The sequence below is a fragment of the Salmo trutta genome, chromosome 35, assembly GCF_901001165.1.
Source record: "Salmo trutta chromosome 35, fSalTru1.1, whole genome shotgun sequence".
NCBI classification, from domain to species: Eukaryota; Metazoa; Chordata; class Actinopteri; order Salmoniformes; family Salmonidae; genus Salmo; species Salmo trutta.
The window spans coordinates 30,978,748-30,993,287 of record NC_042991.1 but is presented as its reverse complement, the minus strand read 5'-3'; the positions used below and the strand labels follow the sequence as shown (position 1 = coordinate 30,993,287).

Sequence of the window (14,540 nt, the reverse complement as noted above, 5' to 3'; positions counted from 1 at the left end):
ACATTGAAGTAAAAAAAGGTTCTGATGTGGTATGATAGTTCAGCTATGTTTACGAGGCATTTCTAAGTTATCAAAACCCAATGGGTATTTTCTTACTCCAAAAACTGATGTACCAACTAAGGATTGCCCCTTTAATGTAATATGACATCTAACTGTTATAATGGGTTTATGAGGACTTCATCAACCTTTTCAAAGTAGTTTGCTTTAAATTGACTTTTTTCCCCCCTCTGGCTGTATCAGGTAGATGTCTGGGAGTTGCCCAGAATGGACAACATTTAAAATGTGTAAATTCAGATAAACCATGTTTCTATCTTTATACTGAACTCCAGCCGACCCTTATAGCCACACCTACTCCCTATAGCTACAGAGCTAAAAGGATAGGTGTAGCCTATCAGAGGACACGATGAAGATAATGCCATATTGTTTAAGCCTATCCAATCCTACAGATCTTCATGTAGTAGCCAACTGGCAATGAGTTGACTTGGACATTTAGAATTGTATGCAGTAAACATCTGTCACATACTAGTTAACGTAATATAGACCTTCAGGGATACAAGAGGTGGGATTTGTGCAGGGGGAAATGTGACACTAGTGCTTGCTGAATTGAAACACCTAGTGTCTGCTTTTGGAACACTCTATAATTAAAAAGGCAACACACTCCATAATCAATGTTGCTTGTATGGCAAATGTCTCCATTTACCTTTGACACTGTGTTAAATTGTAGTGCCATATAATAAAGGGTGTTTAAAGGAATGTTTCAATTGAAACTGTAAAAGTTCCTGCTGTTTATTATTGCAATCAATGACATGGCCTATATTGATACTTGATGAAAAACAGTTTCTGAGCAAAAAGGCTCTACCACTTTTACATTCAACCATCGGAGTCTTTGTAAATACCTTTTTTTTTTTAACTATCGACTCGTTCTCATGGACTGTCAGTCATTGCATCCATAGCTCCATCCACGAATTTAAGAGTTGTTACATTTCCCCAGGCCCCACGTCTGAGTGCAAGGGTCAAGCTGTTGAAATGACAGATTGTGCCTTAAAATAAAGGTTGTGTCTTATTTCCAACTGGCCTATGTGTTGTTTTCAATTCTTTGTAGTCATTGGCGTTTTAGTTTAATGTATTAGCCTAAACCCTCACGTCTACCTGGTAGGGTTGTTGAAGGAGGGTGTTTTCTAAGATATGTTAGGAAAGCTGATAACATAAGTCAGTTAGTGCACGCGCCTCCATTCCAAGCTATAAAACACTATTTTTTTTTCATGACAAAATAATATAAATTAATTTGTAATCTAAAAACCAGCATAGCTTTATGTTTTGAGGAAGAAATCAAAATGACGTAGGCCTACGGTTTGGCTTTCGTCCTCATAAATATTTTAGGTCGTGTAGGCCTATAAGAATGGAAAACACTAGGCTAATTATTAATGTATTAGAAACAAACAAATATTTTAAGACTATCACTGTTACCTTGTCTGTCAACAATCATTATTTCCTCTGACAAATTCAGACAAATCTTCAAGGCTTATCCCGCACGCAGGTCCACTTAAATTACAGTGTCTATAAAATATTCAGCGATGGAAAGTCTGCTTCATCCGCCCGGTAAATAATCTACCGGCAACCGGCAGATAACCAGAAATGCCATTGTAAATATGCCGGTACCGGTAATCGACGTGCATGCTTGAATTCAGTCCACTTCTTTTCGGCCGTAGCCTATGAGCGTGTGTCACTTTGACAGTTTCATTAGTTCAGCACAACAATACAATCAAGTGGACAAAGACATTCGATCAGAACGACGGGTTAATTTGTCCACAGCAGCACGTCTGAAGACAGAGAAAGACGAGGGATGACAATGGCTGTTCCGTCACTCACAGGTTAGTGAATGATCTTTCGGAATATACATTGGTAGACCTTATAGGCTCTCAGCAGAATTATGAATGCTGTCATGGTGAACACACCTGTTCAACACGGCAACAGTTGGGTATAATCAGACTCAATGTGGTCGATATTGTCACCACTTGGAAATGCCATTCCATTGTCCTCTATAGGAATTGTTAGCATATTTAACATTGAACTTCTTGTTTTAGTTAACTAGAAAACAAGATGCATTATTGGGTAGTCCTAACAAATAGGCTATGCATTCTATTCTCAGATCAAACTGTTCCGGTTCAAGGTAGTTTAAAACCAAAATGCATGTATTTTTCCATGCATTTGGCTGTTTTTGTTAGGTACCTGAAGGAATTAATGAAAACATTCAAATCAAACAAGCTAGCGCGGTTTAGCCTATTTCTAAACAAACGTGGACATAGGAAAACAATTACTGACCATACCTATATTTTTACAATAAAATGACGAGAATTCGTGCACAGGCGCTATTCTTTGTTCTATGCCAGGTTTCTGTAAATAGTTGGGCTTTCCCAAGCCAATTGCGTCTTTCTTGCCGGGGGCGGAGAGAGGCGCTTCTCACTCATGTTACCCTCTGACGTCACTGATATTTCATTCAAGTATTTGTCGACTTTGTGTTCTCCCATTTAACATTTATCTCAAATCACATAGCAGCATATGTCGTTGAATGACTAACTCTTAAATAAACAACAGAAAATGTAGTACATGTGATTCATACCATGTGATTCATATAGTTCACACCACTTTCTAGAATGGATTTGTCAATGGGGATTTTCAGATGTCTCTTAAATGTTTTGGGCGTTAGCCTACTCAAAGTAAAGACGTATCAGTTTAAACCTTTGTATAAGTATCCCCATTTGACTCTTATGTGGGGATACTTTGATTTGAATTGTGTAAGCCTACAATTGATTAATTTAGGCTATTCAAAGAATTTCCATCTCTATTGTAGTCTTAAATCCTAATACAGGAAATAGTTCAAATTGATTGCATTTCAAATAAATAACTCTTATTAGAACGAAAAGCTCGTTTAAAAACATTTCATTTAATCTAGATAGCTAGGGTTGGTTTGCTCAAACAAAACACCTACAAGTATGGGCGTTTTACAATCCTTATACTTTACATTTTCGTTTATTATAAACGTCTCTTAACGAATGTTACAAGTAAGACAAGAAGAAAGGGACTTTCTTACATGAAACAAAGTAAAAATGTGCATGTGATTGAAATGTTTCCCAGGTAGACAAAAGTAAATAATCTCATTGAAATAAACGCATGATTAGCTGGTAGGCCTATGTCCTAAACAAATTAAATGAATAAATAAAAAAAACAAAAAAACCATTTACCTTTTGCTTGTGAAATGCTGTTAGACTCCCCAACACACATTTCCTTCCAACAGCCTGGCCTGACCTATAGCTATGTCAACAATGTTACGTCTTTCCTAGCAGTGGATATATAAAAGTGAGGTATTGCTGGCTGGAATACATGTTAAAACGTCGAAATAAACCCACGCACTAAAAGAAGGGAGAAAAGGAGAGAGGAATTGAATAAACCCTTTGAACTCTATTGACAAAAATGCAGGGTATAGAGGAGGCAAACTTCCTTCCCTTTGGGAGCCTGGTTGGTGAGGTGTGGGGGTTGGGTGGGGTTGGTTAGGGTGAAGGAGTCCACCAAATCTCGGGTTGGTATGTTACTATTGAAAAAAAAAACTGAGAAAGCTCTGGAATCTCGATTTGGGATTTGTTTACCTCCTGTGAATGTGTCAGTAAATTTAGGATCATTTTGAACGGTGTAGGCTACTTCTGATCTGTTGGTTTGGCTATGGTTACATTCTTATTTCTCAGTTGACTTTAACTGGTTAACTTTCTTATTAATCACTTCGTTTATGTCCATAAGCCTTTATTTATGGTGAGAATCAGCTTTATTCGCAAATAACATTTACATGTTGCCTATACCAGGAATTTTACCTGTTGAAATGGTGCTGTCAACAACAATAATATATACAGAATATAGACAAAATAATTGACACAATAATTGACACAATCTACAGATTATATTTCTACTCTTTTATGCAGCATTTTAGCTTTTGTAATGTAGGTCTTACCAGGGGATGTGAACCACATAGAATCATAATGTTATTATTGTAGTCTTCAAATGATAGGCTTAGGTTAGCTCAGATATGTAAAATACAGTGCGAGCAGGCCTATTAGTCTACGGTTGTGGGTGATAACATAGCTCTGTCCGATCAGAACAAGCCATACTCGGGATGTGAGTGAGTCGATAACATCCGACACAAGTGGCCGGCCCTGTGACCCAAGCCATAATTTATGTTGCCACTGTGGAGGCCTCCTCACCAGATTTTCAAAAACAGAATTTGCGCGGGGGTTGGGCGGGGACGGTCTGTGTGGGGGTAGGGGTAAACTCATGAATTCCGGAGGGTGGGCTCGTTGGGGTTGCTATGCTGTTGGGTGGGTGGGGATGGGTTGTTGTTGATTCATTCCTTCCCCCATTCACAAGTGCTACCCCTTCATTTTTCTCAATGGAAATATTTGCAGTGTATTAACCATATTGATAGGCTACTACTCCAAATGAAACAAATATCCTATTTACATTTTAGTTCTTTAGCATAAGCTCTTATCAAAAGCGATTTATAGGAACAATTTGGGTTAAGTGCCATGCTCAAGGGCACACAAACAGATTTTTCACCTAGTCGGTTCGTGGATTTGATCGAGCGACCTTTCGGTTATTGGCCCAACGCTCTTAATGGTCCCGCTAGGCTACCTGCCTTTACTTTACTCTAAATGTATCTTCCATTTTGTAATCTAGATATTCAATTGAAGGCCTCCACTTGTTTGGTGTTTGCGTTCTACTACTCAATCTCATTCCAAAGACCTGACATTGTCCCGGTTTCCACCATTGGAGCATAGTAGTTTACGCAAGAGGAGGAATAGGGGGCTGGCCATGTGAACAAGCACTCAACGTAAATCAATTGTCTAAAATGCATATGTAACACTCTAGCTTATTTTATTACTCAAAGGCTAGAACTGACTTGCCTAGTTAAATAAAGTAAAACATTAAAAAAAGGATTCTAATCTGTATTATTTAACGATATGTTGAACGAATTAATTTGCCACTTTAGTAAGTGCAGCAAAAAAATGTGTCCAGCAAACAAATGTAATCTATCAATTCAAATAAACGCCTCAATTCAATCTCAAAGCGATTTTCTATAGGTCTATTTTACCACATGTATCTCGGTGAATCGTAAGGGTTTAGGAACGTAGAAAATAAAATGTAGTACTAGTGTATAAAATAAGCAGAACAGGTTTAATATTTACTACACCAGATGTTTGTTTGCATTCATTAGGTTGTTTCACAGTCTTTATAGTTCCAATTTAGTGCATTCGCTGCTGTTATTCAAATGTCAGCTATTACATTTTAGAAACAGATTTGGCTATTAAAAATGGTATGAAGCAGGCGAAAACCAGGCTGCCCATTAGGCAGAAGGCTACTACTGCCTTTCACACAACTCTTGGCCCAAGTTGTTACATTTGAAGCAATATGCCGCATCCTTCTTTAATAAAGGTGTGTTATTGTGAGGACACGGCTGACCACTTGGACCTAATCGGTTCCGAGTCAGTTTTCTTCGCTGCACTACCGTCCCTAGATCAGTGGTAAAATTAGTAGCAAGAAAGCATGTAATTGACAAAGTCACGTGTCTAGTGCTGGCAGAGGCACAGCCAGTAAGCGAGAGAGAGAGAGAGAGAGAGAGAGAGAGAGAGAGAGAGCGCTCGAAGTAGATTGAACGAGGAAAGGATTGAAGGAGAGAGAAATGACAAAATATCAAAAGAGGGAAAGCACGCTGTACCATGCGAGCTAAATTTGTGACCGCTGTAATTGAGGATGTCGGATTAATGGTGACAATCATAACCCGTTTTCGCAGAGGAAGCTTTTCGATTGGAACTTTCGAACAGAGGGTCCGCGGGGAAACATGGCCGAAGGTTATTCTCCAATTATTTGTAAAAAAAAAAAAAATTGTCCTTACTTTTTCCTTCTGATGGTATAGAGGAGGGCTGCGACGGGCTATTGTTACATATAACATGTTATGTAGCCTACCGCCCACGATTATTGCCATGTGAAAATACATATTGGGGTCTTGTTGGAGCTGTTTGTCAACGATAAAGAGCGTATTGTGCCCAACAGGGGCTTGCATGGTGAACCATGTGTGTACACCTGCCCTTAGAGTTCCATACAATGCTGGTTAGTAACAGTGGTAGATGCACGTAAATATGCTCCAGAAGTTACATCAGTGAACGTGCAAGGGAAAATCGACCAATCAATCGCATATCGCCGTGCGCCATGCAGTTAGAAGCCCCAGAAGTAGCCTGTTTTACACCGCTTTGCGTGATGTTCAAATCATTCTACCATGCGCCAAAAACGTTTACGTGGAGACGAATTCTAGCAAAGATGAACATCACATCAGCCAGTGGCGGGGATTCCCCCACCGCTTAGGCTATGGAGATTTCCAACCAACTGGGCTCCATAAAAGTTGTGTAAAGGTTACTACTAGGCCTACTATCTGCGCAGGCACGGCTATAGGTTAAATACATATGACACATCCACACTCGTCTATCAATACATAGCCTACTGTAGCTTACTACTTTCATATGCCTTTTAGGAGGGGCGGGTAAAGGTGGCGGAGAAGACGAAGCCAAGTCGACGGAGCAGGAAGAGCGAATTCGGCCCCAGCTTCTGTCAGGAACAGGCCACTGCAAGTGGTTTAATGTTCGAATGGGGTTCGGATTTATATCAATGACCAGCAGCGAGGGGAGCCCCGTAGACCCCCCTCTGGACGTATTTGTTCACCAAGTAAGTTCCCCGAACGAGAAAAACCATGTAGGTTGACATTGTGCTGCTATGGGCATTGGGCATCTCCCTCTTTGGTGCAGTCCTTTACCTTGTACGTTGGAGTCTCCTCCACCTTGTTGATGGAAAGCAATGAGTCAGTAGGCTTGGTCAAGCAGCCTAGGCCAATTATTATAAATGAGAAATGACTCGATTTTATAGTTGTATTAACCTCTGTCCTTGCTTGGCAAAACATCACGTGTTATTGCAAAATAGTGACGTTTTTGTAGGCCAGAGTGTTGGTTGCAACATGTGTAGCCTATCTTTTAATTGACCATTTGTCCAAATGTGTTATTTTGTATCATCGTGACGTTTCCCTAGCATGTAGGCTACAGGGCACACAACAACATGCTGTGGTGTTTCCTTAAAGTGGCACTATTCCTGTCCGAACCCTGACTCTCCCTTGAACTGCACAGGAGAACGCTTGTATGACACAGTTTGTAGTTTTTTTTAATTGCCTCATTGACAGGGAGAATATGGTTGATTGCCCACCATATTGGAAACCATGCAAAAAGACTGAGTAACAGTTAAAAACACTCAGTTGATTACGTGTTCATACAGCGTTTTCGTTGAAAGATACTTTTGGTAGTGTTGTGTATGTGGATACCTGCTCGTTGAACATCTCATTCCAAAATCAGGGGTATTAATATGGAGTTGGTCCCCCCCTTTGCTGCTATAACAGCCTCCTCTTCTGCGAAGGCTTTCCATTAGATGTTTGAACATTGCTGCAGGGATTTGCTTTCATTCAGCCACAAGAGCATTAGTGAGTTCGGGCACTGATGTTGGGCGATTAGGCCTGGCTCGCAGTCGTCGTTCCAATTCATCCCAAAGGTGTTCGATGGGGTTGAGGTCAGAGCTCGGTGCAGGCCAGTCAAGTTCTTCCACACCGATCTTGAAAAAACATTTCTGTATGGACCTCGCTTTGTGCATGGGGGCATTGTCAAGCTGAAACAGGAAAGGGCCTTCCCCCAACCTGTTGCCACAAAGTTGGAAGCACAGAATCGTCTAGAATGTTGTTGTATGCTGTAGGGACCTAGCCCGAACCATGAAAAACAGCCCCAGACCATTATTCCTCATCCACCAAACGTTACAGTTGTCACTATGCATTGGGGCAGGTAGTGTTCTCCTGGCATCTGCCAAACCCAGATTAGTCCGTCGGACTGCCAGATGGTGAAGCGTGATTGATCACTCCAGAGAACGCGTTTCCACTGGTCATGAGAACAATGGCGGTGAGTTTTACACCACACCAGCCGACGCCTGGCATTGTGTTTGGTGATCTTAGGCAGACGAGCCGTTCTTGTGCTGACGTTGCTTCCAGAGGCAGTTTGGAACTCGGTAGTGAGTGTTGCAAAGAAACGATTTTTAAGCACAATGCACTAGAGGTCGTCCGATTATGATTTTTCGATACCAATTATTGGAGGGCCAAGGAAAGCCGATACCGATTAATCGGCCGATTTAAATGTAAAAATGCTTTTCGGGAAAAAAATGTTTTTATTTATTTAAATTTGTAATAATGACAATTACAACAATACTGAATGAACACTTATTTTAACTTAATATAATACATCAATAAAATCAATTTAGCCTCAAATAAATAATGAAACATGTTCAATTTGGTTTAGATAATGCAAAAACAAAGTGTTGGAGAAGACAGTAAAAGTGCAATATGTGCCATGTAAGAAAGCTAACGTTTAAGTTCCTTGCTCAGAACATGAGAACATATGAAAGCTGGTGGTTCCTTTTAACATGAGTCTTCAATATTCCCAGGTAAGAAGTTTTAGGTTGTAGTTATTATAGGACTATTTCTCTCTATACGATTTGTATTTCATATACCTTTGACTATTGGATGTTCTTATAGGCACTTAAGTATTGCCAGTGTAACAGTATAGCTTCCGTCCCTCTCCTCGCTCCTACCTGGGCTCGAACCAGGAACACATCGACAACAGCCACCCTCGAAGCAGCGTTACCCATGCAGAGCAAGGGGAACAACTACTCCAAGTCTCAGAGCGAGTGACGTTTGAAACGCTATTAGCGTGCACCCCGCTAACTAGCTAGCCATTTCACATCGGTTGCACAAGCCTAATCTTGGGAGTTGATAGGCTTGAAGTCATAAACAGCGCAATGCTTGAAGCATTGCGAAGAGCTGCTGGCAAAACGCACGAAAGTGCTGTTTGAATGAATGCTTACGAGCCTGCTGGTGCCTGCCACCGCTCAGTCAGACTGCTCTATCAAATATCAAATCATAGACTTAATTATAACATAATAAACACACAGAAATATGAGCCGTAGGTCATTAATATGGTCGAATCCGGAAACTATCATCTCGAAAACAAAACGTTTATTCTTTCAGTGAAATACGGAACCGTTCTGTATTTTATCTAACGGGTGGCATCCCCAAGTCTAAATATTCCTGTTACATTGCACAACTTTCAATGTTGTCATAATTACGTAAAGTTCTGGCAAATTAGTTCGCAACGAGCCAGGCAGCCCAAACTGTTGCATATACCCGACTCTGCGTGCAATGAAGCAAGAGAAGTGACACAATTTCACCTGATTAATATTGCCTGCTAACCTGGATTTGTTTTAGCTAAATATGCAGGTTTAAAAATATATACTTCTGTGTATTGATTTTAAGAAAGGCATTGATGTTTATGGTTAGGTACAGTCGTGCAACGATTGTGCTTTTTTTGCAAATGCGCTTTTGTTAAATCATCCCCCGTTTGGGCAATTTGGCTGTCTTTGTTAGGAAGAAATAGTCTTCACACAGTTTGCAACGAACCAGGCGGCCCAAACTGCTGCATATACCCTGACTCTGTTGCAAGAGGTGACACATTTTCCCTAGTTAAATAAATTCATGTTAGCAGGCAATATTAACTAAATATGCAGGTTTAAAAATATATACTTGTGTATTGATTTTAAGAAAGACATTGATGTTTATGGTTAGGTACACGTTGGAGCAACGACAGTCCTTTTTCACAAATGCGCACCGCATCGATTGTATGCAACGCAGGACAGGCTAGATAAACTAGTAATATCATCAACCATGTGTAGTTAACTAGTGATTATGATTGATTGTTTTTTATAAGTTAAGTTTAATGCTAGCTAGCAACTTACCTTGGCTTCTTACTGCATTCCTGTAACAGGCAGGCTCCTCATGGAGTGCAATGTAAAGCAGGTGGTTAGAGCGTTGGACTAGTTAACCGTAAGGTTGCAAGATTGAATCCCTGAGCTGACAAGGTAAAAATCTGTCGTTCTGCCCCTGAACAAGGCAGTTAACCCACCGTTCCTAGGCCGTCATTGAAAATAAGAATGTTCTTAACTGACTTGCCTAGTTAAATAAAGGTGTAAAAAAAAAAAACGGCAAATCGGTGTCTAAAAATACCGATTACCGATTATGAAAACTTGAAGTCGGCCCTAATTAATCGGCCATTCCGATTAATCGGTCGACCTCTACAATGCACTTCAGCACTAGTTGAGGAGATGGTGGGGTTGGAGGGGAGAGTTGAGAGGGTGGGGTTGAGGAGAGAGTTGGAGAGTTTAGGAGAGAGAGAGAGGGAGGGAGGGAGTTGGTGGTGGGGGAGAGTGGGGGGGGGGGGTGGAGTTGAGGGGCTGAGTTGGGGAGAGTTGAGTGGAGAGAGAGGGTGTTGGTGAAGGGGGAGGGAGTTGGGGGGAGTTGAGAAGGGGAGAGAGAGGGGGGTGTTGGGGGTTGGGGGAGAGTTGAGAGAGAGAGAGGGAGGGAGAGTTGGTGAGAGAGAGAGGGAGACAGAAATAATGAGCTGCTTCCATGTCGACTTTGGAGAGATCTTCCTGGGGGGGCCAGGCATTGGGGTTCCTGTCCAATCACTTCCTCTGTGTGTGCATGTGTGATTCTTCATCAGCTACTACTCTATCAATGAACTGCACACTCCTACACAGCCTTCTGTATGCAGTGTGTGTGATTTACATTTCCTATTTTGGAGGTTCAATAGATGAAGCTTTTAGTAAAAAAAAAAAAATAACGGAAATGAGTCAGCTTTTTCTACTTCAGAAGGGATGCTACAAACAGGATCAAGGAGTAAGCCAGCTTACTTGCATACATATTCTGATCTAGCTTTTTATATTGCAGAAAAATAAGCTTGAAATGGGCATGATCTAATTGATTTGACAAACAAAAATCCAGGTTTACTGTTTTTAATGAACCAGAAAATCAGTAGTTATTTCTGTTTGCTTATCAAAGGTATCTGGCTAACTCATTGATCCTGCTTTGTAGTACACCTCTGGTTCGTTTGCCATTCCTATGGGGGAAAGAATGGGGTTTTGGGATAAACGCTGAAAATAAGGTCTGAGGTTAACACAGGCTTAGGCGATCTTAAATGTTTTGTTCTATGAGATAATCTGTCAGTTTACATTACCTTTATGAATTATGACCTTTATGAATTATGACCTTTTATGTGCTTGTTTTGATTACATAAGTGCTTAGCTGATTAGAAGATTATCTCATGTCGCAGCTCTTGCCGTGTTTGCAGACATCCCCCAAACAAACAAAAACCCACTCTTGGAGAATTGAGAATGAGTTCCCAGCTGGTTAGGGATGGGCATTTGACTACTCTAATAGAGGTTTTATTTTTCGAACACGAGGCCCACACTGGAAAAAATATGTGCGCATTTACCTATATATAAACACAAGATGTAAACCTATGTTTCATGAGCTGAAATAAAGAAATGCAGTATGTGCACAAAAAGCTTATTTCTCTCAAATTTTGTGCAAAAATGTGTTTGCATCCCTGTTAGTGAGCATTTCTCCTTTTCCAAGATAATCCATCCACCTGACAGGTGTGGCATATCAAGAAGCGGATTAAACAGCTTGATCATTACACAGGTGCACCAATAAAAGGCCACTCTAAAATGTGTAGTTTTGTCACCCAACACAATGCCACGGATGTCTCAAGTTTTGCAGGAATGTCCACCAGAGTGGTTGCCAGAGAATTTAAGGTAATTTCTCTACCATAAGCCGCCTCCAACATCATTTAAGAGAATTTGGCAGTACTTCCAACCAGCCTCACAACCGCAGACCACGTGCATGGCCTTGTGTGGGCGAGCGGTTTGCTGATGTCAATGTGAAAAGTGCCCCATTGTGGGGTTATGGTATGGGCAGGCATAAGCTACGGACAACGAACACAATTGCATTTTAGCGATGGCAATTTGAATGCACGAAAATACCGTGACGAGGTCCTGAGTTGCATTTTTTTTAAACTGTCTGTGACCAACAGATGCATATCTGTATTCCCAGTCATGTGAAATGCATAGATTAGGGCCTAATACATTTATTTCAATTGACTGATTTCCTCATATGAACTGTAACTCAGTAAAATCTATGAAATTATTTCATGTTGCGTTTCATTTTTGTTCAGTATAGATTGCAGCAATGCCTAATTTATCATAACCATTACAGATGACAAATCCTCATTGCTAAATTGCCCCATGTACGGTACCAGTCAGAAGTTTGGACACACCTACTCATTCCAGGGTTTTTCTTTATTTTTCCTATTTTCTACATTGTGGAATACTAGTGAAGACATCAAAACTATGAAATAGCACATATGGAATCATGTAGTAACCAAAAAAGTGTTAAACAAGATTCTTCAAAATAGCCACCCTTTGCCTTGATGACAGCTTTGCACACTCTTGGCATTCTCTCAACCAGCTTCACCTCGAATGCGTTTCCAACCATCTTGAGGGAGTTCACACATGCTGAGCACTTGTTGGCTGCTTTTCATTCACTCTGCGGTCCAACTCAGCCCAAACCATCTCAATTGGGTTGAGATTGGGTGATTGTAGAGGCAAGGTCATTGATGCAGCACTCATCTCTCTCCTTGGTTAAATAGCCCTTACACAGCCTGGAGGTGTGTTGGGTCATTGTCCTCCTCAGACCAAAGGACAGATTTCCACCAGTCTAATGTCCATTGCCTGTTTTTTTTTTGGCCCATGCAAGTCGTCTTCTTATTGGTGTCCTTTAGTCGTGGTTTCTTTGCAGCAATTTGACGAGGAAGACCTGATTCATGCAGTCTCCTCTTAGCAGTTGATGTTGATGTGTTTGTTACTTGAACTCTGTGAAGCGTTTATTTGGGCAGCAATTACTGAGGCTGGTAACTCGAATGAACTTTTCCTCTGCAGCAGAGGTAACTCTGGGTCTTCCTTACCTGTGGCGGTCCTCATGAGAGCCAGTTTCATCATAGCGCTTGATAGTTTTTTCGACTGCACTTGAAGATACTTTCAAAGTTCGTGAAATTTTCCGGATTGACTGACCTTCATGTCTTAAAGTAATGATGGACTGTCGTTTCTCGTTGTTTATTTGAGCTGTTTTTGCCATAATATGGACTTGGTCTTTTACCAAATAGGAATATCTTCTGTATACCACCCCTACCTTGTCACAATACAACTGATTGGCTCAAATGCATTAACCTGTTATGACTAGGGGGCAGTATTTTCATGGCCGGATAAAAAACGTACCCGATTTAATCTGATTATTACTCCTGCCCAGAAACTAGAATATGCATATAATTATTGGCTTTGGATAGAAAACATCCTAAAGTTTCTAAAACTGTTTGAATGGTGTCTGAGTATAACAGAACTCATATGGCAGGCAAAAACCTGAGAAGATTCTGTACAGGAAGTACCCTCTCTGACCATTCCTTGGGCTTCTTGGGTCTGTTTATTGAAAACTTAGGATCTTTGCTGTAACGTGACACTTCCTACGGCTCCCATAGGCTCTCAGAACCCAGGAAAAAGCTGAATGATGTAATTCCAGCCGCTGGCTGAAAAAAATTAGCGCCTTTGGTAAGTGGTCTATCAGGGGACCATCAGACTGAGGCGCGTGCACAGGGCGACCTCATGTTTTTACTTTCTCTCTTTGAACTAAAACACAGATTCCCGGTCGGAATATTATCGCTTTTTTACGAGAAAAATGGCATAAAAATTGATTTTAAACAGCGGTTGACATGCTTCGAAGTACGGTAATGGAATATTTAGAATTTTTTTGTCACGAAATGCGTCGGGCGCGTAACCCTTCGTCACCCTTGGATAGTGTCTTGAACGCACGAACAAAACGTCGCTATTTGGATATAACTATGGATTATTTTGAACCAAACCAACATTTGTTATTGAAGTAGAAGTCCTGGGAGTGCATTCTGATGAAGAACAGCAAAGGTAATAACATTTTTCTTATAGTAAATCTGACTTTGGTGAGGGCTAAACTTGGTGGGTGTCTAAATGGCTAGCCCTGTGATGCCGGGCTATCTACTTAGAATATTGCAAAATGTGCTTTCACCGAAAAGCTATTTTAAAATCGGACATAGCGAGTGCATAGAGGAGTTCTCTATCTATAATTCTTAAAATAATTATGTTTTTTGTGAACGTTTATCGTGAGTAATTTAGTAAATTCACCGGAAGTGTTCGGTGGGAATGCTAGTTCTGAACGTCACATGCTAATGTAAAAAGCTGTTTTTTGATATAAATATGAACTTGATTGAACAAAACATGCATGCATTGTATAACATAATGTCCTAGGGTTGTCATCTTATGAAGATCATCAAAGGTTAGTGCTACATTTAGCTGTCTTCTGGGTTTATGTGACATTATATGCTAGCTTGAAAAATGGGTGTCTGATTATTTCTGGCTGGGTACTCTGCTGACATAATCTAATGTTTTGCTTTCGCTGTAAAGCCTTTTTGAAATCGGACAGTGTGGTTAGATAAAGGAGAGTC

At 40.6% G+C, this 14,540-nt stretch overlaps 1 protein-coding gene across 2 annotated transcripts in view; it reads left to right on the top strand.

Annotated features, from left to right (window-relative positions):
- The first annotated feature begins 5,660 nt into the window (after window positions 1–5,660).
- The window catches only part of lin28b (lin-28 homolog B (C. elegans)), a 40,599-nt gene continuing 31,719 nt past the window's right edge, over window positions 5,661–14,540 (top strand). For both annotated transcript variants that reach the window (XR_003871899.1, XM_029734219.1), the window contains exons 1-2: window positions 5,661–5,894; window positions 6,572–6,762. Coding sequence is in view for 1 of the 2 variants with exons in the window: in XM_029734219.1 (XP_029590079.1) it covers window positions 5,885–5,894; window positions 6,572–6,762 (201 nt within the window). In the remaining variant the exon portion in view is untranslated. The remainder of the gene's footprint in view (window positions 5,895–6,571; window positions 6,763–14,540) is intronic.